The sequence below is a fragment of the Mirounga leonina genome, unplaced genomic scaffold, assembly GCF_011800145.1.
Source record: "Mirounga leonina isolate KUSES-001 unplaced genomic scaffold, KU_Mleo_1.0 Mir_154, whole genome shotgun sequence".
Lineage (NCBI taxonomy): Eukaryota > Metazoa > Chordata > Mammalia > Carnivora > Phocidae > Mirounga > Mirounga leonina.
Genome location: NW_023270389.1, coordinates 60,285,619 through 60,308,937, shown reverse-complemented (window position 1 = coordinate 60,308,937; position 23,319 = coordinate 60,285,619). Strand labels below are relative to the sequence as shown.

General features: G+C 41.3%; 1 protein-coding gene across 1 annotated transcript in view; it reads left to right on the top strand.

Moving 5' to 3' along the window:
* OPN3 (opsin 3) overlaps positions 1-23,319 on the top strand; it is a 45,026-nt gene that overhangs the window by 10,016 nt on the left and 11,691 nt on the right. The window contains exon 2 of the mRNA XM_035010940.1: positions 22,545-22,864. Within this exon, the coding sequence (XP_034866831.1) occupies positions 22,545-22,864 (320 nt within the window). The remainder of the gene's footprint in view (positions 1-22,544; positions 22,865-23,319) is intronic.

The following is a 23,319-nucleotide window of genomic DNA, read 5'->3' as shown; positions in this document are numbered from 1 at the left end:
ACATAGACAGAAAGTTTTACAACTCTTGTTGGAACGGACTTACTGGTTAAGATGGATTTTGTATCTTGTATCTTTCGTCAGTTGCTCAGAATTAAGAAATAAGGTATATTGTGGCAACACTTTTTTAAAACATGGAAACCCCAGAGGCAGAGGTGGAAATAATAGAAATAATATTAAAGCATCCTAGGACATCTGTATGAAGACATTACATACTAATTAAAAAGTGTGGCCCCAAATCCAAGGATACACTCTTCATTTGGGAGTCTTGGAGGCCAGGGAAATGAAGGAGGATTTGGATTCATAGACATGGCCAACCCTCTGTCTGAGGAATGTTCTCAGGGAGACCACCTAAGGACAGATCTCAGGACACTGAGGATGCTAGCAGACCCTTTCTTCCTGTCAGCCTGACTGATCCAAAGCAAGCTGATTGAATACAACAAACATTAGTTGAACATCAACTGTGGGTTATGAATTAACATTCTAAGAATTCAAAATAGAAAAATGAGTAAGTTTTGTACCAGAGAACCTTTCTGTTGGAGAATATACCTTTTTACCTTAATGAGAATATAAAACGTTTTCTATCCATCATACTCCCCACTATAACTACTACCAGCCTGCCCCCCCCCAACAAAAAAAAAGAAACAGGGAAATCTGGTTTGAGATGCACAGCCTTCCTTTAAAGGGAGTACAAACATTTTACTACAGTTGGAAACAAGTAGCTTAAGAGTTAAAAGGTCAGTTAAGTCTATTTTAGCTACCACTCAGCTAATTAAGTTTCTCACATTAATCAGAAGTTTTTTGTGTTGCTTGGGGGGAAACATGAAGAGAAAGTACAAGAGATGGGGTCCCGGGGACCCAGGGCACTGAGAGCTCAGGGAGTCAGGAGTGTAAATACACCAAAATGATGAAACAGATCATAAAGCTCCAAGGCCAAGAAGTTCTGATTAGGATGAGTTGTATTTCCTTCCTCCTGGCAGCACAAGTGGGAGTCATGCTCTCACTGCATGGAGGTGGTCGCCTCCTCTTTGAAGATTTTTAAATTTTTACTTCAGTATCTTTACCTTCATTATTAAGAGGCATTGTTTCTAGTGTGGTTCTTAATTCTTTTAACCAACAACCTAATGTATTCACATTTCAACAGAAGGGGACACAATACAGCCAGCTCTCTGTAAGGCATGAACAAAGAAGCTGCCTGAGCTGGAAGAATTGGACTCTAACATGCATATTAGGAGAGCAGTCCTGCTGCAGCACTGGTAGGAACACTGCCTTTTCTCTTGACAACTACATTTTCTTTCATGAACCTCAGGACAACTATGTCAGGTAAGAAAGGGCGGGTATTTATACCCGTTTCCCAGATAAGACCTGGAGGAATTGTGGGACTGACGTGGATGCACCCCTAGTGAGTGCCAAGATCATTCATGAGAATTGCAGCATAACTGTGCCAGGCTGCCTCCAGGTCGGCACAGCTGCGTGTCGCATGTAAGAGTGTGTAACACAGAAACCACTGCTTGAAAAGTGGCTCCTAGAATTTTAGAGGACATTTGTTTTTCAACAAGTAGCAAAAAATCTTCCTATCAATTAAGATGTGTGTGACTGAAGTGGGACGATGGGTTGGGAGAGGGCGAAGGAAGTTGATGACTTAAGGTCATACCCGAAATCAAAGCAGACAGTTTCATTACCCCAGTATTTATTTTGAGAGCTTCATTTCTTGATATGCAGTGTCTATTAGTTCCTGCTGTTGTCCTAGGATTTTGGCATTTTCTTGTTGCTAAATATGTATTTAACCCTAACACCCTCTGAACGATGACTATGAATAAAGGCATGTCTGTCATTGGAGGAAACAGTGAGTGGCTTCAGAAGTGCAGGGTTGACAAAGTATAATAGGAAGGTAAATACCTGTTTGTAGTTTGGTGCCTAATCTTTAGGCATGTTCTAGTTTTAAAGAAATAGAGTCCTTGCGGACATTCATGCCATGGGGTTAATACCAGTTCCTTTTATTACTTATCACATGATTAAAGTCCTTGGAGCACCCATGTCTGTTTGAGATTTTTAAAATTTTTTAAAGATTTTATTTATTTGACAGAGGAAGAGAGAGAGCACAAGCAGTGGGGAGAGGTAGAGGGAGAAGCAGGCTCCCCGCTGATCAGGGAGCCAGAGGTGGGACTCGATCCCAGGACCCCGAGATCATGACCTGAGCCAAAAGCAGACGCTTAACCACGTGAGCCACACAGGTGCCCCTGTTAGAGACTTTTATTTGTTCTTTTATTTATTCCTCCCCCATACTTAAAAATAACAGAAATATTACTAATGAAGTATAGGGAAATATTTTTTTGCATCAATATAAGTTAATTTCATCATTATGTGTAAGTTTAAAGTTTTTATCCCAATTTCAGCATTGCTATTGCCCATTGTAAAGAAGAAATTTGGGGGAATGTCCTGCTGGGGAAGACCAGGGAATCTTGTCTTTAGGCAATTAATATAACTATTAATTTCCTAAAATGACTTCAGTGAAGTATTATGGAGAAATGAGCTGTATGTCCATCTCTTCCTTTAACAGTCCCACTTTATGACTGCATACCATTTTTTATCATGGCCTCTGTTGAGACAAATACCAACTAGGTGTTTATTAAAAGGAAAATGCAACAGATGAGAACTGCATTAGAAGTCATTTGTCATGAGATTATAATTTCCTTTAAAATAAAGTCTGAGTGTGCTGTAACTCTACACCCTCTATAGTATCTTGTACTTCACAGGCCGCCAAACCCAGATTTGCTGCACCCTTCTTTCCATGTCACCCCTTTACCTTCATCACCCCATTCCAGACAGAGGACCACTGGGGCCAAGCTCTGGGAAAATATATCAGAACCATGGTCCCGGGTCTTTTTGTTAGTAGCATAGATAATTAGTTTTATGATAAGTCTATGTGAATCAATAAAAATACTGAAAACTAGGGAACATTTAAAATCCATAAGATGTTCCACCTCGTACTTTAGCTAATTTTCTCCCATCAAGGCAGTTATTCTCAAACCAGGGTGATTTTGTCCATTTGGCAATGTCTGGAGACATTTTTGGTTGTCAAACTCAAAATTAGCAAGGGGGTGCTACCAGCATCTAGTGGGTAGAGGACAGAGATGCTGCTAAACACCCTACAATTTACAAGACAGCCTCCTCCCCCAAGAAAGAATTATCCGGCCCCAAATATCAGTGGTGCCAAGGTTGAAAACTCTTCATTCAAGTTTTGAGTATTTATAATGAATTTGTTTTCCTTTCTTTTACCTTTTTTCCCCAACATCTTCTGACTGTAAGTGCTTCTTCAATAGGGTCATCATTGGTAGGAACTGCTGTGTTGCTGCCCCCCCACATGCCCCCTAATGCCCCTGTCCACCTCCCTCAATAGTCAACAGTTGCTTCCTTCTGAAGGAATATAACTCAAACTCCAAAACAGACTTCAGAGAATTAGGGAATATATCTCATCCTCCCCCACTTGTCAGGATAGATTAGAGATTTTGTTGGTTCAAAAAAAAAACCTCATTAATCCAGAAATAGAATAATTCTGCAAAACATAGAAATGAGAGGATGATATCTTATTTATTTTAGTGTTTTTTTATAATACTCCCTTGTTACCTTTTTAGATGATATCTTTGTATATATTGCAAACAACTATCTCAAAATCAATGTAAATGTATTTTAATATACTTTTTTTTTTTTAAGATTTTATTTATTTATTTGACAGAGAAAGACACAGCGAGAGAGGGAACACAAACGGGGAGTGGGAGAGGGAGAAGCAGACTCCCTGCCGAGCAGGGAGCCCGATGCGGGACTCGATCCCGGGACTCCAGGATCATGACCTGAGCCGAAGGCAGTCGCTTAACCAACTGAGCCACCCAGGCGCCCTATACTTTTTCTTTTTTTGAAGGAGTGCTTTTCACTTGACAGGCTATAGGCAAATGAATCAAATTACATGTATATAATAATATCCTCTGAGTTTTGGAGAATCCAATCCAAGACTAAATAAACCACCCATAATTGAACTGTACCTGCATTTTCACTCACTGATAGTTCACCAAGCAATGAGAAAGTGTAGCAGATTGACAATAAACAGGGATTATCTATAGACAATACCTAAATTGTAATGGAATGGGTCAGTATTTTTTTTTTTTTAAGATTCTATTTATTTATTTGACAGAGAGATACACAGTGAGAGAGGGAACACAGGCAGGGGGAGTGGGAGAGGGAGAAGCAGGCTTCCCACTGAGCAGGGAGCCCAATGCGGGGCTCGATCCCAGGACCCCAGGATCATGACCTGAGCCGAAGGCAGATGCTTAACCATCTGAGCCACCCAGGCGCCCCGGGTCAGTATTCTTAATACAGGGAAGAACCTCACCTAAATTACACTGCAAAGAAAAACATAGGGTTCAATACAATGTGACATTTATTGAACGTTGTCCCCCAGTTGCTGTGTTAGACTCTGGGAATGCAGACTTAATAACTGTAATTAGTATGTACTGAACACTTCCTTTATGCCAAGCACTGTTCTAAGGGTTTGCTATATTTATCTTACTTAATCCTCATAATGGCCCAAGTGGGTAGGTGCTCTTATTATCCCCGTTTTGCAGATGGGAAAACAGACACTGCAAAGACAAAGAACTTGACCAAAACCACACAGCTGGTAAGTGATAGAGCTGGGCCTCAGTCCCAAGGAGTTGGACTCCAGAATGCACATGCTGTGACTGAAATGTGATGTGGGGTCTTCAGAGAGGGCTCAGAGCAAGTCCAGGAAAAAGTAACTACTCATGTGCCAGGAACAGTTCTAATTTCTTTATACATATTATCTCATTTTTAAGATAACCCTGGGAGGCAGGTATTAATATTTCCATGTGTACATGAGAAATCAGACTCATAATTTTCCCAAAGTTATAGAATTGGTAAGTAGTGGAACTCCCACTCCATTGGGGCTGACATTGGTGCACAGTTAACCACTCCATTAATGAGGCTGTGATCGTTTTTGTGATGTAAGTATAGACAAACTTCAGTGGAGGCACAGAGTATTTTGTCTGACTAGAGAAATCTAGGAAGGCTTCATGAAGGAAAAAGCCAGGGCCCTGAAGGTTGAGAAGGATTTCTATAAGTCAATATGGAGAACATTCCATATAGGGAGAACATGGAAACAGGCATGGGAGCATTGAAGTGGTCTGCATGGCTAGAGCAGTGACCTGGTGTGGAGAGGTGGGCACAGGGGATAGGGTCCCACGTATCAGCCATCCTGAACCATGCTAATTATCAGCTGTGTAGAACCATACTAATTATCATAGTCTTGAATACTGGGGGACTTGTGAATACAAGTGGATAATGAGGAGCTGTTGAAGTTTTTCTAGTTAAGGTTATGTTTAAAAGCATACCCATTGGTAATGTGGAGGAAAGCTGGGAAGGTGCAGAGACCTACAGATGGCTGGGCAGGAGGAAAAATATGGTATGGCCTGGGCAGGGCAGGGTGGTAAGAGTGCAACAGGCAGAGAAAAATGTGGACATAGAAACGTAGGACCTGGAAAATGACTGCATGTTATGGATAAGTAGAAAAAGGAGCTGAAAATGACTAAAATTTCAGCATTGGTACTTGAATGAGTGGAATACATTTAACCAAAATTGGGAACGGGTTTTGAGGAAAAGCAAACAGGGTTGGTTGGCCATGCAAGGTGATCAGGAGGTGGTTCTGGAAGGTCTTAAAGGCTTTTGTATGCTAGGGAGTTTTGACTTTGTCCTAGTGGTATAGCACTTCAACCAAGGAAATGGGCTGCATCTAGATATGTATAGAGGAGGAATCCAAGGGTGGCAAAAAATGTAGAAAGGACACCAGACGGCTATTGAAAGATCTGGGCAAGAGATGATGAGAGTCTGAACTGGGGTCATAGCAGGTAAGACAGAGGAGGACAGACTTGAGAACGACTGGGGAGATTAAATCAGCATGACTCAGTGATTGATTGGATGTCAGTGCTGCAAGAGAGTGAGAGAAATCCCAAGACAGCTGAGAAGGAGCTGGTAGATAGGGACATGTTGGGAACGCAAACATGGCGCTCCACTGGGTTTGATGTAGTAACTCCTGCCCCTGGATTAGTCCTAGACTGGGAAGATTCCTCTTCTAGGATTCCTGGATATACATTCCTTTCCCCCCCCGTGCTGGGCTTGTTAAGCCTCAAGGATGTGAGTCAGATGCTGCCAGTACCTTGATTCCCAGAGAGTCCTTCTAAGACTTAGGCCACATAGGGAGCAACCAAGCCAATGATGGGAGGAGATGAATTATTTCAGGCTTCTAGTTTACATGGCTCATGTTATATTTCTGTTGGACAATGTGCCTGCAGCCAGTGCCACTTTGGACTTCCCAATTAAATGAAATAATCCAGTTTCTTTTTCCTTAAAGGGGGAAAAAAAAGGTGACGTAGAAATAGGAAAAGAGGTAGGAGAGGGGTTCTAGAAGACAAGGGGAGTTTAAAAAAGTTCCTGGTCTAAAGTGTTGATATTGCAAAGAGGTTGGGTAAACTAATGTTATAGCGATTGATTTCTCAGGTGATAAAATTCTAGAACAATGGTTTTGTACTGTAGAGTATAAATCAAATGGGAATATCTTTAAAATACAGATTGTAACTCCTGCATTCTGGGTCAGTGAGTATGCAGAGGACAACTGTAGTTGATTGCTGGGTAGGTGGTGGGTTGTCATGCATTGTGATATAGATAAGTGGGAATAAAGCAAGTATCTGATGATACAGTAGAGGGGACTTAATGTAGCTTCTGGTGCATATTTTGGCAAGTTGTATTAAAAGCATTAAAATTTTGTATACCTTCTTACCCAACAATTATATTGCCAAGAATTTATCCTAAGGAGGTAATCATAGATGTATGGAAATGTATAGCGAATGGATTATAATGTCCATGGCTAGTGCTTACTAAGTGTGTACCTCATGCTAGTTACTGTTACACATGCTTCATGCATATTAACTCTTAAACTTTATCCCAACTCTGTGAGGTAGATACTACTATTACCCCAATATTCAGTTAAAGAGAGTAAAGCACCAGGAGATTAATTTATTCAAGATTTCATAAAAAGTGGAGGATACAGAGCCTGAATCCAGTGCCCTTGATGGTGATGTTATACCATCTCTCCTCACAGCATTGTTAGAATAGTCAAAAATCTAAAGCAATCTAAAGTTCTGCAGTATGACGTCTAAGAGAGCACATGTTTCAGAAATCAACATACCAGCAAGCAGATCATTCAGGACTCAGACTTTGGAGACACTCTTTACCTCCTCCAGCCCCCAGAGATGATCAGAACAAATCCCATCATACCTCCCATCCCTGTGGTTATCAGTTGGTGCCAAAAGGGAAAACCTCTTCAGTCTGTGGTAACTCACATCTTTATGGCTCAGTGTATTTCTTGATCTGATCCAATCCTGAGCTCCTGCCATGTGTGCTCAGCCTCCCCCCATAAGCAGCAAACTCCCTTGTATCTTCAGCATCTTCTCTGAACATTTTCGCTACTTCCTTACTCTCCTTTAACCCTGGCAGCCCCCATGGACACTGATTTCCCACCACCGAGCAGAGGCTGTTTTTTTTTTTTCCCCCTTAACACTTTATTATAATGTTGTTAAATTAACATTTGTTAATTAAAGTATAGGGTGCTGGATGGTGGGTCAGGGTTCAGCATTAGACCACAGGAGAAACTGAGATAGTTTATCACTCACAGTCCTGGAGGAGGTACACGGCACCCGTCGAGGGGTCCTATGGGGAGGTCAAGGCAAGGTACAGGCAGAGAGAGGCAGGACCCCAGGGCACATGTCTTTATTAGGGTCCATGGGTGGACTGCTTTGGGGTTCCTGGGCCAAGGTAAGATTGGTCAATCCAACCAAAAGGAGTGAGGTTTTGGTATGCTACATGGAGATCTTATCTGAGGGGTGCACAAGGGGAAGGCCCTGGGAGGCAGGGGAGACTTGATCATAAGGGCTATTGGGAAAAGTCCTATGAGGAACTTAGGTTTGCTTGTGACTGTAGGCTAGTCTGTAAGGCATGCGCTTGCATGAGGGGCTAGTGTGAAATGCCCTGCAGGCCATTTGACCAAACAAAGTTGAGGCTGAGGCAGCAACAGTATGGAGTAGCTTAGCTAGACTCTCGACGTACCCCCTAGACCCCAGGGCCAGGTAGTCAAAAAAGTGACCCACTGAGTATCACTGTGGCTTCAAAAGCATTCCTCCCTCATTTCCCCCTGTGAAAATGTTTTGTCTGTCAACACTTGCCCACAGTGAGGTTGAACTCGGGCTGTCACATAGATGTGCAGGGAATATAAAGATTGGGCTACTGGGCTCTTATTCAGAGTCTTCTCTCTCCCTCCTGGATCATCCGTTTATGGTCTAGCTGCCACCCCCAACTGTCCCTTGATTTGTGACCACCCCGTTCTGCTCTTTGAAGAGCCTGTCTTCTGAATGCCTACGACTACTTGCTACCTCCATACCCTCAACAAATTTTATTCCTTTTGTAAATTATTTAGAAGTTTTTATAAATACAGAAAAGAACAAAGGGTGACACAATAAGTACCCACATATCTGCCACCCTCAGTGAACAGAGATGAACCTTCTTATATTTATCTTAATCTATCTTCAAAGAATGGAAAATTACAGATAAAATTTTCATTTATGTATTTCTCTCTCCAGTCCATTCCACCTCCTTCGTCCCCGAGGTCACTGCAGACATGAATGTAACATGAAACCAAGCAAGGTTTCAGTTTTTTTGGTCATGATTTATTTCCCCACTTCCCCCTTTTGATGGACATTGGGTTATTTCCCATTTTTCTCTGTATTATAATAAACAGTGCCTCAAAGTATATCCTAGTATACATCTGTTTCTACTCAATATGCACGAGTTTCTCTAGGTCTGTGCTGTCCGACAGAGTAACCGCTACTCTTGTGCCTCTTGAGCACGGGAAATGGAGAGGGTCTAAATTGAGATGTATAAGTGTAAAAAAAAAGCACTGGATTTTGAAGATTTAGTATGAAAAAAATACAAAATATTTCATGAATAAGTTTATGTTGATTACAAATCAAAATACTTTAAATATGTTGGATTAAATAAAATGTTATGTCAATTAATTTTATGTGTTTCTCTTTACTTTTTAAAGTGTGGCCACTAAAAAACTTAAATATTATATGGCCCACATACTTCTACTGGACAGCACTGCTCTAGGGGATATAAGTAAATTTGGAATTGGTGGACACGGCGTATGCTGGGTAAACAGATTTTTTTTCATTATCTTTCAGTCCCACCCCTTTATATAAAGCCCCCCAGTTTCTTGGTGCTCTTTCCTCTCTCTGAGCTCCTATGGCACTTAGGTCTGAATGTCTCATTTGGAATTTCAAATACACAGTTTTGCATTTTGGTTTGTCTTTCTATGCTGCCTTTCCCCCTTTACATCAGGGACCATATCTGATGACTTTGCTTCCCCAGCAGTAGCTCAGGGCCCCACATGTTAGAGCCATTTAAACATTTAAGGAAGGTTTTCAATGCTCCTGGTATGGTACCTGTCTGCCTTTAAGCTGTGACTAACCCTGAAATAATTTTATCTCATTTACCTAGAATACGCCTTATATTTCTTGTGCATCCAGGCTTCACTCTGCTCTCCCTAATATGGGAAAATTGCTTAAGAAGTAACATTAGTCCTCACTCTGCTTCCCTTTCTGGGAAGAAACTGCTGCCAATGTCTTTCCAACAAACTTCTCGCTTCTAACAAGTTCTGGTGTCTTGGTAACTGGCGAAGCCAGGGCCAGCTTCACACGTACAAGGCCATCAGTCAGGTTTATAAAAGCTGCTCGTCAAATGACACCAGCGTCAGCCGTTCTACGCCAGGTTGCACCTGGTTCTATGAAACATGGCATCATGACAGCTTCCGGGAGCATCATGACAGCTTCCGGGAGCATCATAAGAGCTTCCGGGAGCACAGGAAGTGGCCGCGCTGCAAAACACAAGGGCAGACAGGAATGAAGCTAGAGGTGAGTAAGCTATGAAGAAACTTCGAGCCGCCGACACAACATAGACAAGCCCCTCCCTCAGAGCTGGAGCTTTGCGTGTGATCAGAGGCCAGTGTCCCTGTGGGATGCCGTTCTGTGAAATGAAATAGTGGTTTCTTGTGTTCCTCCTCTGGTGTTGACTCTCTGGAAGAAAACCTGGGAAACGAGCAAAAAGCCACAGAGAGATTATGTTAAAGGCCATTTGATTGAAATCTAGACCTGCCATTCCTAAGTCAGTCAGAATCATCTGGGAGTCTCTTAAACAGATTCTCGGGCTCCATCCCAGGCCTACTAAAGCAGAATCTTCAAGGGCCGGGCCTTGGAATCCACATTTCAACAATTTCCCCAGGAGATTCGTTTGTTGCCATTTCAAGAGCTGGCATTTCGAGTCACTATTCCTACCATGGAAGACAGACTCACTGCTCAGATATAGAAGGTTTTAAATTAAACCTCAAGGGAGACTCCATATGAAGCCCAAGCTGACAACATGGGATGGAAGCTGGAAACTGTAGCATATGAATGGGTCTGGAAATCAGCTGGAGCACCTGCTAGCTTTGCCTCATGTCCTTAGGCAGAATGCTTCCTATTTGTAAAGCTTCCCTCCCCCACCTCCAATCTTTATTTAGCCTTTTTCCACTTGACATTCTCGGCTCAGGATGACTAAGACTTTCAAGAAAATGATCTTTTCTTACCCACCCAAACTGCTCCACAGTAGTCACCGAGATGGGTTTTACTTTACACGCCTCCCACCTCCCAAATGTGCCTTTTAAACCTCCAGCGTTTCGTCCCATCATTGCACTGCCCAGGACACAGCAATTAGGTTGGTCCCTAACACATTCTGGCAAGCTTGTTATCTTTTTTACCCATTCTCCTTTTATGGTCCTGAGGAATCTCATACCACAGTTTTTAGTTGATAAGTTACTTACACACACACACACACACACACTTAAAGCTGAGTGTGTTGTATTCATTCTTAAGAGGAAAGTGACATTGGTCCTTGGCTATATCTCAACATTCTCCACTTGTCTCAGCGACATGGTGATGGAAAACAACCTTAAAACGGAACCAGAGTGTTACCACCTGCTTTGAAACCTAAGCTCTGAGCTCCTTTGAGGGTTTTGTAAATTATAAATGACTAAATTAAGATTTAATTCTGTACCTCTCGCATTTCTTCATATTTTTAATTTGCTCTTCTGGGCTATCTCAGATTTTCATCTCTTGGTGCCAGGTTAATAATTCAGAGAGTACTTGAAAACCAGAATCTTCATTGCAGACAAGGGGTCACATGGATGTCCCATAATTCATTCATCTGTTGAATTTTTCCATAGAATTAACAAGACTCCATGCTTCTCTGTTGATCACAACCAACACACTTAGTCAAATCTTTCTGAGGAAAATCTGAGCAGAGCTCTGGACTCACAGTCAGAAGATGTGGGTTCTCCTCCAAGCAAGATCTTACTTGTCTTATGACATTTGGCTCACCCCAAATCCCAAACCCATTTCTCACAGCCTAACCAAATGAGGACATGAGCCTTTCCTGCCTCACAGGTCTGTGAAGAACTGATGATAAACACACATGGGGCAGTACTTTGAAAATTATGAAACACTATACGAAATAGGTGTTATAATTTGTTATTGTCATTGGAGAACAAGAGATGACAAATCTAACAGGAATATCATTTGACTTTATGTCATCCATAAACATGAATTTTATAGGGGCTTTTTAATAATCAAAAGTTATCATGTGATGACCGTTACATAGTATTTTGAGTTGAGCTAGGGATGCCTTAGGAAAAAGAGCAAGAAGTTGGTCTTGTTTTATGTTCTTCTGACCTATATGTTGTATTTTCCTTTAGAAACATTTTCCTTTTCTTTGAAATCTGACTGTGACTATTTCCAAGCATCATTTCACATTAGTGTTTTCTTAAGTACGGGTGTGACTGTGTTTACTTCGGGGTTTTTATTCTTGATTTGAGAAGAAATATGGTCACATATACATAACTTTTATCATCAACAAACGTATAATAATCTCTTGTTAACTATTGCAGAAGCCAGAGAAGATGTCAAAATACAGAAGACATGGTCCCTATCTCTTAGGCGTTTACAATTTAACTGGAAAGATAAGACCTGAATACGTAGAATTGTGACCAAAATACAGGAAGTAGTAAAGAGCAGCCACGAAGGTACGGTCTCGGCTGTGCATGAGCAGAGTGTGGAATGCACTAAGAAAGTTAGAAATGGCGAAAGAGAAGATGGGCTAGGGAGTGGAAGTAATATGCAGAGTTCTTTGAATACCAGTGCATTAAGCAGAGGGAGCTTTGCAGGTCATTATGCCAGAGAGGAGATTATAAAGTTTGTGAGATTATTAGCACAAGTTCCCCCAAAATAATGCCTAAGGCAAAGCATACGGATTAATGATGTACTGGGATGTATTTCCAGGGAATCAAGAATGAGAGAGTCCAGGAAGAGGCAAGGAAGAAAGGAAGCCAAGTATCCGAGGTTGCACCACTGAGCCAGCCATAGCTTCCCCCCAAAACAGCTGTTTGCTCCATCCTTTGGGACATCTTCAGAGAGGCTTTATGAACCTAGCACATCTTGAAATAATCCATGGAATGGGTGGGGAGGGGGTGTAAACAATTTAATCACTGGCCCTTCCTGTCTCTTGACTCATTTGGTCCCAGTCTGCTCCATGAGGGGCTACCATCCCCCCACTCTGGGTTGGGTCAGCTGAGTCAGAGCAGCAGCTGGGGAAGCCAGAGCCTACGTGTACCCTGTCCAGTGAGGTCAAAGGTGCAGGTTGGTCCAGCACATAGGCCTGTGGGAGCTGTAGCCACAGTAGCTGAGCTTTGTGACTATATCAGAACCACCATTCCTGGGGAGTAAGGCAGATGGTCATGGCCCACGTTGGGGAGTGGGGGCTTGTGAGCTGGCTCAGGGAGATCTGGGAGAGCACGTAAACTGAATCCAGTCTCAAACTGGTATTTGGTGCAAGAGAGGATAGAGGCTGGACAAAGGAAAAAAATCAGTTAGGAGTAGGTCAGAGCAACCACTGTGGGATGTGAGCCTGAATGAGAATAATGGAACATGGGACGCACAGAGATGAATTTAGAAATATTTCAAAAGAAAATCCTTCGGTGAAATGAAAATGCAAACTAGAGGAAAGAGGAGAGGGGAGACAGAGCATGTATACACGTTCCTAAAGTGAACCAGAGGCAAGGTCCTGCTAGAGGAGCATTCTCTGATGCAGCTTTTCTGGGTACACTGTAGTGTGTTATTGGAAGATTGAGATTGCTGTGTTTAAGAGGTCATTTTGATTAAGTGGTAAAAACAAAGAAATGTATGCTTCCCATTTTATTCATGGCACCCAAACCCATTTTATTAGTGCAGTTAAATTAGGATAATAATTTAGAATATCTCAATTCCTGATAAATCCTTCCACCTGGCTGTCTTCTGGACTGTTGTCCTGCTGTATTTATGTTGTCACTTATGGGAACCTTAAGTAATACCATGGACCAGTTACTTTATATTCAAACTGTCCTTCACACTGGGCCTGTAGACTCCGGTCACAATGGGTATTTCTTGGGTCTCCTAGTATAATGATCATCCATTTTTCCCCATCGTGATCTATCTTGTTCATATCCTTCCCTGACAAGTAGACATAAGTATAAAGTAAGTTCTGATGAGACTTTATCCCAAGATGGGGCTCTTCTTTCCCCAAAGAGCAAACAAACCCTAAAACAGTGTCAAATCAGAGGCAAGGTGAACAGTCTGAAACTGGGCTGTATGTCCAAATGGAGCTATAGGAAGATAAGGAGCCAAGTTTGAAGGCCAAGAAGGCAGACAGAGGTGCTGTGGGATGTGAGCCTGAATGAGAATACATTTTAGAAAGAATCAAAGATAACATTGGGGAAATGAGTCTGGGATGATTTCCAAGCTACTATGCAGACACCCAAGCCTAGGAGAAGGGGATACACAACAGTAGACAGACTCCCTTGTATTTTACCAATGGAATCAACAACTATTTGCTTCCACCTCCCTTATAAAAAATCACTAGTTTTGGGGGAGAAAATGCACTCCTTTGAAACACCAGTGAAGGGCAGCATGAACAAGAACTAAGATTACAGTGTGGACATGGTGCACTGTGAGGAGCTAGCCCACAAACCACAGGCTGAAGGCTGCCTGGAGGACTCCCTCTCTTCTGAGGGTTCACTGGCCCTTTTGTTCAGGGGGTTCCCGATTCTTAATGTACAACAAGCATTTGGTGGCTAGGTTTCCACATGGTGGTCAAAACCAAATCTCTGTGTAAGCTGCTTACTACCTGAAATCATAATTTTTTGACCACAGAGCTGTAAATTTCACGCTGTGCTGGATTTCTGTGTACTAATTTCTGTGTACTAACCCTGAAGAACAGTAACTCTGGGGAACAAACAATTGAAAAATGGAATTTGAAAAAGGAAGGGAAACAGATATGGAAGAAGGATTTATTAACTAGAAGTAAATTTCTGGCATAATAGACGGCTGGTGAATGCCTAAAATGTGTGGTGTACTAAAGACCATGCATTATTTGGGTGTTTCCAAGAGCTTCTCTTATTGATCAAATGGAAAATGGGCTTTCCAATGGTGGGGAAACTATTCAAATGAACATGGTCATCTCTAATTTACTTTAAAATTCTTCAGATTAAAAGAAATTGAGTTTAAAAATCACCTTTTCAAGGGGCACCTGGGTGGTGGCACAGTCGGTTAAGCATCTGACTCTTGATCTCAGCTCAGGTCTTGATCTCAGGGTCATGAGTTCAAGCCCTGCATTGGGCTCCACACGGGGCAGGGAGCCTACTTAAAAAAAAAAAATGACTTTTTCAATATGTAGTAGGTAACACATGGATTATTTATGTTTTCTGTAGTGTCTACTTCACTAGTACAAAATTTTTTTAAATTTCCAAAGAGGATTTAGAAAATGAGTCTAGCATAGTGTGGACTTTGGAAGCAGACTGTTTGATTTGAATCTTGGCTCTTGTTTTTTATTAGTTTGGGACCTGGGCAAGTTATTTAACCATGTTTGTCTCAGTTTCCCCTACAAAATGGGGATGATAATAATTTCTATGTCTTACAGAGTTGTGAGGATTAAAAAGATAACACAGGCAAACTGGTTAGAACAGTACCTGACACCCAGGAGGGACTCTCCATGTGTTACTGGGCTGAAATTATCCTTGTTAATTAAGTAAAAGGGAGCAGGAAAGAATACTCAACTAATAAGCAATGTAAACAAGATTTCAAAGAAGAATTGGTTACTTGTCTAAGAGATAAGCTTTTTCAAGCGTATTAAGCATATTGTTTTCCTTATTTAATGTTGTTCAAATATGAATAGAGGTCACTAATTAATAAAGAAACATCTTTATTAAGTAACTCCAAATAGTTTTGTTTCCATTGCTATATGTAGATGAAAGTAATTAAGCTGTATGTTTAGAAATTTCTACAAATCAATACATGTTTTTGAATGAACAGAACAAGAATTTTCATTGGCTGGAGAAAAATATACCCACTTAGTTTGCAAGATTTTACTGTATTATCTGTAAGATTTTACCTGCTACAAGGCAGGTTTAACAGTTGTCTCATTTTATAGGTAGAGAATTTTAAATACAGACCATCCAGTGATTTGTTCAAAATCACCCTGAGAATCCACAATGAAGTGCACTATCCCCCAATCATCTTCCTTCCCAGATCCATCTCATCCATTTTCTTTCCAAGTCAGTGCACCACCAACCATTAATTGACCCAAGACTTCATTTGATTCTTCATTCATTCCTACGTCTAGCAAATATTCATGTTCCTAAATTTTATTGGACCCTATTTGTCTCTCCTTCTCCATTGTCACTGTGTTGGTTCTGTTCCTCATCACCAAAATGGTATTTCTCCAGTAGATTTCTCAATAACTAGACTTGTCCCTCCTCACAATCCTTTTTCCACATCACAGCTGGAGGGAACTTTCCATAAGGAAAATCTGCAAAAGCAAAACCAAAAGAAAGTAAAACAAAATTCTCTAAAATAGTACAGTAAAAAAGAGAACAAGAACATTTTAATGGCTCCCTGAAGCCCTCAGAATATATTCCAAACTCCTTGCATGACATGTAAGGGTCTTTCTGGGGGAGTTCCTGGTCTTTCTCGTCTCTCTTCCTAGAACTCTCTGCTTCCACCATATTGAATTATTTGCAGGAACCCAAACGGTGTAAGCTCTGTCAGGTCTCCATGTGTTTACATAAGCTGGAATAGGATTGACAGTCCTTTCCCCCCTCACCCTTCCTTATTTGCCTGGTTAAAATGTATTTAATCTACAAGACTCCCTACACTTAGGTAGTGCCTGCTTCCCAGAGAAAAACTGGATCGTTTCCTCCTATTATCGGATTTGGAGTTTCTCCTCATACCCCTTTCTCTAGAGTGTGAGCTCCTTGAAGACATGAACCATGTCATATTAACTTTTTAATCTAACAGATGGGTATTGACTGATCTGGAGCCTGGTCCAGGTAATACCTCTTCGAAGCACTTACTCTATTTAGTGTAAACTTGCTTATCCAGAGTCTAGACCACTGAACTATAAATAAGCTACTCAATGTGGACATCTAGTGGCCAAAGGGGGGAAATGACTGTTCTTGAGTAATTGTATATATTATAAATACACTCATATTTAAGCTCCAGAGCTCCTCCACTTGTTCCTGTGCCTTCTGCCAGATTTCTACCACTTAAAGCAATTTAGCCCCCAGATACTCAACTATTCAATAATAATAATAATACCTTATATATTACCATCTTACTAAATACATTCATATTCTCATGTAATACATATACACACACTCACGATGAAACAGCATTTTGGTTTTATTCCTTCTATTTTACTGTGAGCAAATTGAGGTTCATAGATATTAATTTATCCTCCCAGAGTGATCTGTATTTATGTATAGAAACTGAAGTTGAATCCAAGACTGGCCTCATAGACATTCCTCTATTACAGAATTTATCACTCTATTATTGTTTCTTTCTTTTATAGTTTACCTTTGTCCATTTCCTAGCACAGTGCCTTGTGTATTGTATGTGCATGATATTGGATTGTTGATAAATTGTTGTAAGCGAATGCATAATCACCAAGTTATATCACTTGACTCAATGTGGTGCACAGAGTTAACCCTTGGATACCTCTTTTTGCTTTCATGCATTTTATATGCTATATCCTTGACCTTGAAATATCCTCACCCTCATCAACTTGATAAACTCCCTTTCATTCATCAATTCAAATATTGCTTTCCTCTTAAAACCTTCCTCAGTATTTCCCTAGGCAGAGGTCCATGCTTCCTCGATTGTATCTTCCAGCTCCCAGACACAGTTCTGGGTTAGTACATATCACATTCCTGTAATTACTTCTTTAGGTGTCTGTCTTCTCCTCCAAGCTGTGAGATCGCTGTCAGCATTTCAGGCAGAGGGAACAGTGGGGTCAAAGCAGCCGGCTTTGAATGTGGCTGGCAGTTTGAGGCTTGCCATCTATATCCCAACGTAAGTAAGTGATGCAACAAGATTAAGCAGAGTCTCCATAATATGCCAACAAGATTAGTTTTTATAGGCCTCTGTCTTCAAATTGGTGTCTGCATACTCCTTGAGATACAACCCTTTGGAATGGTTATGCAAGGACAGTTTTAAGAGAATCAACTTCTAAATTCTCAACTCGTATTCTCTCCTAGAAACCAGCTCCCTGTGACCCAGACCCTCCCTTTCTCCATACCCCATCTCCCACTTCCCACAGAAAGATACACTCCTTACCCATCCCAAATCTTACCGTGGGAAGTTACCAGGGAGGGGTGGGAGGACATTCCAGGATGGCAAACAAAGGGACAAGTTAAAATATTGATGAGGAACCTGGGGAAGTGAATGACCACTCAGGTGGTTTCCAGTTATTTGCTTTTAACAAAGTTGAGTTGTTAGTTGGTAGATCATTAAATATAATTTTTGACAATAAACACTCTGTGCTTTTTGGCATATAAATTCAGGAGAGTTCAAATAATTGAATATAGAAGGAATGTTCTTATAATCAATAAGAATTGAATATAACAAAATTCCTTCCATTGCATGTGGATACACGTGTGATCAAGAAATCTTTAACTTTATAAACAGGAAAAACAGGAAGAGAATTTATCCTTTATCATTCTAGCATTGGTAACAGTAACTTGTGGATAGGGTATATTCTTTGTGGTGAGGGAAAGCTATACTGATCACTTTAAGAGATGTATTTCTAAGTTTTTTACTTTTAATATTTAACAAAACATTTTGAACAGTTGTGTACTAATAAAAGCTGATAACTCAATCCATAAGACAATTTTTTAAACATTTAGTGCCTTGCCATCCAAGAAATTTAAAAATTTCAATTTCTAAATACATTTTTTGTTGAAGAATATAATAAGGTAATAATTTAAAATCTTTCAGCCATACCAATATATTACACTAGAATAAAATTTTTAGGGGAAAGTAGAATGGAAATGTAAGTTTAAATGATTGTTCATTGCTGTGTGTGTGCACAATCCGCTGGAATTTTACTTTATCGGGTTTGTTGTTGCACAGTAAACATACCATATGATTTTGTAGCATCCTACCTTGCCCTCAAATGTTGCATAGGGTTGGTCTTGGGTCTACAAGAATGTACAGTATTGTAGTCTCTTCAAGGGTAGGCACCACACGTCTCTGGTTTCTCCTAGAAGACCCTACTGGGCACAGGGAGACACACTTAGGGCATATGTGATCAGTGTGCAGCTTTGCAGGGGGGCAGGGACATCGTGCTACCCCTAGTAGAGCTTGTGGGGACAGGTGGGAAAAGGCAAAATTATGGGTTGTGGACTCAGCCAGTCCTGGGTTCTCAAAACTGTCTCCACCTCCTATTGGTTCCTTATCCCTCAGAGCCACAGAACTCCTTCTCCACAAAGAGGGATACTACTGTATGTAGCATGATTATTATGGGGCCTCACAGATGATGGGTGCTCTTTTGGGGCCGTGACCTTCCCCTTCCCTGTCCACAGTGTTAAGGGAAGAGAGAATTAGGCTTTCTCTAGTTACGTATGAAGTAGTTGTAAGACAGTCCGCTCATTCTCATTCTCCAGAATACAGCAAATAATTTTGACTCAGGCAGGACCAAAAGTCATGAGTAAATACATGTTGTTAAGAGAAAAAAAGCGGGGCACGCCTGGGTGGCTCAGTTGTTAAGTGTCTGCCTTCAGCTCAGGTCATGATCCCAGGGTCCTGGGATCGAGCCCCGCATCGGGCTCCCTGCTCAGCAGGAAGCCTGCTTCTTCCTCTCCCACTACCCCTGCTTGTGTTCCTGCTCTCACTATCTCTCACTATCTCTCTCTCTGTCAAACAAATAAATAAAATCTTTAAAAAAAGAGAGAGAGAGAGAAAAAGGGGGAGGGTGTAAGGAAAGATGTAGTTTAGGTCTGTTCCAGTGGGTCACCCTACAAGACTGAGTCATTCTGACTAATACACCCATTCAGTCAGGGAAGGCCTGGAAATTCAGGGACTGTGCTAACTGGTTATGGTACTGAATGTCAGCAACTGAATCAGGCACTGGAAGCTCAACGTGCTTGCTAGGATACAGGCACGGTCCAAAACCATATCACACAGAAAAGATTTCTTACCTCTTTGACCTAAATAATAAGAGGGAAAACTCACCACACTTCTGCACCCTGACTGGTCACAGAGCTGGGGTCTTTCATGATTCAGCCCTGAGCACAATGAGGCTTCTCCTGACATCCCGTTAAGACTGCCACATCCTCTACGCCGGCAGCCTCCTCCCTCACATCTTTTCTGCACCGTCTCTCTCCTTGGTAGCGTGCCACTAATTTGCTTGTTTGACATGATTGTATTATCACTCTCACCCAGTGGACTGTCAGTTCTAGGAGGTGCGTGTGTCACTCCCTTCTTTGCAGCCATTTGCTGGCACACTGATGGACATGTAGATAAGCAGTAAATAGTTACTGGATGAATGAATGAATGAATGAATGAATGAATGAATGAATGAATGAATGATAGCTAAAATTATCCCAGCTTATTGCTTTAATCATAAGGACTCATTTATTCATCTGTAGGGTATACTGGGATTTGCTAATCTACAACATATTTGCAGCAAGTTTTCTTGCCTAAGAAGAACTAAATTGTATTCAAGGTAAATTAACTGAAAGTTGAAGGCGCAAAACTGTTTTAACATTTAAAGGCAACTATATAATTAAATGCCATGTATTTGGTAAGAAAGTTTGTAAACTAAATAAAACCAACAGTATCTAACCTCATTAGAGTCTTACTATGTAACTACTTTTAGGTTTTTGGTTTCCTTCTGGGAATATACTCAGTTAAAGAAAAGACAGTATCACTCTTCAGGTAAAAATTTAGTGAGGTGAAAGTTGATTCTTAGTTCTGAAGGCAGAATACACAACTTGATATTTTCCTTACCTCCAGAATTACTTAACATAATCTGAACGTAAGTACATTATTTGTGAGTATAGCACTACTTCCTGAAATATTTCCTTCTACCATACTCCAAAACCCTGTCTTCCTCTTCCAGTCCCTTATGTATTTATTAAATATTCATGTATTCAACGAACATTTATCAAATACCACAGGCATCAAACACAGGGGATTATGCTGCCTTCCCTCCAAATAACAAACCTGTCCTGGTATAAAATGGATATTTACTCTGTTCTGTCAGTGGCTTTCTGAGTCTAGGACCTCCTCATTTCACACTCTTATAGTGAAAATTTTATAATGTGAAGAGATTTTCAACAAAACTAAAGTCTACAGGGATTGTATGAATAGCCAAAGTCACAGAGCTATTTAGTGGGGAGCTGGGATCACGCTGGGATTTCTGAAGCCCCACCCCCATGCTCCCACCTACTTACCTGACACAGGTCTTATTTTCATTCTCCATTAGGGAGAATTCTACAGCTTCTCTTGATCTGCTCATTCAACAAATATTTATGCCAGTGTGTTCTAGGGAGCTCACAATTTCATTTTCTCCCCCATATCTGCTTGTAACACCTGGTAGTTTTAATCTCTGTTAATGTAACCACTCTTGACTTGTCACACAGGTTAGAAATCTCCCAAGTGATTCTTGACTCCTCTCTCTCCCTCCCTCTTCACATTCAATAAGCTGGTGGGTTCTGTTGATATTAATCACATGTCCCTGGAATCCAGACTTTGCTGTTCATACCTTTAAAGGTACTCTAATTCAGGCCCCATCATACCTGCCTGGACTACTGCAGTAGCCTTCAAGCTGGTCTCCATGCACTGGCCTGGGACGGGATTTCTATACCACTGCAGGAATGAGGGCCCTTTCAGAGGAAAAAGGAGGAGGAGGAGGAAGAAGATAACTGTTGTTACTTCACACTTAAAAAACATGACAAAGTAACAGGTTTATAATTCACTGTTTTATACAGGAAAAGTGGTTTGTTTGTTTGGTTTTTTTTTAAAGAACAGAGAAAGAAACAAAAACCCTTAGCAAGAAATCAAAAGCCTTCCTCCAATGACCTCATCTGCTCCTTCTAACCTCCTCTCTCCTTTGTATCCTCTGAGTCCTGGCACCTCTGAATCCTCTCGTCATTTTTAGACCCTTAAATCATCTCCATGCTCTGGTACATAATTCTTAATTCTTCCTGGAATATGCTTCTGCCTGGTTCACAAAGGCCCCTTGTTCTGTGACTCCCGCAATACATTTATACCTCCTGCAGTCTTACTGTTGTTTACATGATTGGGTTCCCTCCAAGCACCTAGAATTCTGCATTTCTGTCATCCCTAAACCTCCAGGGTTGAAAAAGTGACTGGCACACAGTAAGTGCTCAATAGAAGCTTGTTGATTGAATAAATCACTCTCTGGGAAGAGGCAGGGAAATAAATGAATAATGTTGTTAAAATATATTTGTTGCAAAATGGAGGCATAAATGAAGACCAGGGGAGCACAGACGGTTTCACTCCCTTGTCAGCGGTCTTGCACGAGAACAGTTCATAGGCTAACATCTGCGAGCAGGAAGGTTAACCCAGCCCCCTGCAAACTTTTACCATAACTTTGGTCAGTTCAGCCTTGTGAAACCCACTTCAATCTCATCTTCAATACTGAGTCAGACACAACTGAGAGAAGGTCAAAGCAAATGAGACTCACTTAGTGACTCTGACTCTTCAGAGTTTCTCTCTGGCAGAGAGTTGAACACAGGAGCTGTATCATTGGGGTGGTGCTGGCTTTAGGGCTTTTCTTTTTGTCCTGCTGCAATCTACCTGCCATTTGTTTTCTTTTCTGGGTAAATATGTTTCCAGTCAAATTTCCTGGGGACTGTGAGGCATTATTCCTCTTAGATATGTCACTTTTAGAGCACCTTGTTAGTTCCAGACACACTGTGAGGTGTGTCCAGTGGACAGTGTAACCTCTGCTACGTCCGTCTGCCCCGGCGCCATGTTATACTGTCCCACTTTCTCTTCTTGCAGGGATTGTTTCCATTACTACCCTAACTGTGCTGGCCTATGAACGTTATATTCGTGTGGTCCATGCCAGAGTGATCAATTTTTCCTGGGCCTGGAGGGCCATTACCTACATCTGGCTGTACTCACTGGCATGGTCAGGAGCACCTCTGCTGGGCTGGAACAGGTACATCCTGGACATACATGGACTAGGATGCTCTGTGGACTGGAAATCCAAGGACGCCAACAACTCCTCCTTTGTGCTTTTCTTATTTCTTGGCTGTCTGGTGGTGCCTCTGGGCGTCATAGCCCATTGCTATGGCCATATTCTGTATTCCATTCGAATGGTAAGTTGAAAACTGCAAATGCCTCTCCCCTAAACTATTTCCAGGGTGCACAATTCTGTGCAGAAGAGACTCAAACTCTCCCTACATGATAAGTGGTTGTCCGCAGCTGGATCACTTCTAGGGGACTTCCCACTCAATAGAATTGTGCACTGAGTCACTCTCTAAAAGACCAATGAGGAGTAACATCTACTCTCTCTACGCTACTCTCTAAACCACAAGGAGGAAGCAAGGGTGTTCTAGACAGATAAAATCAGTAACAACCAAGAACACCTGCATTCTCTAGCACTCTTAGAATTAAAGAACTCTAACCAAAGAAATTCCACACTTCCCATGATTTTATTCATTCAAAGATCACATAAACCCACTTAGAGCATAGTATAGATATTTTGTCTGGAAATCACTTCTGAATCATAAAGCACAAGAACTGACCACAAGCAAGTTTCCTGTTGAGTGCT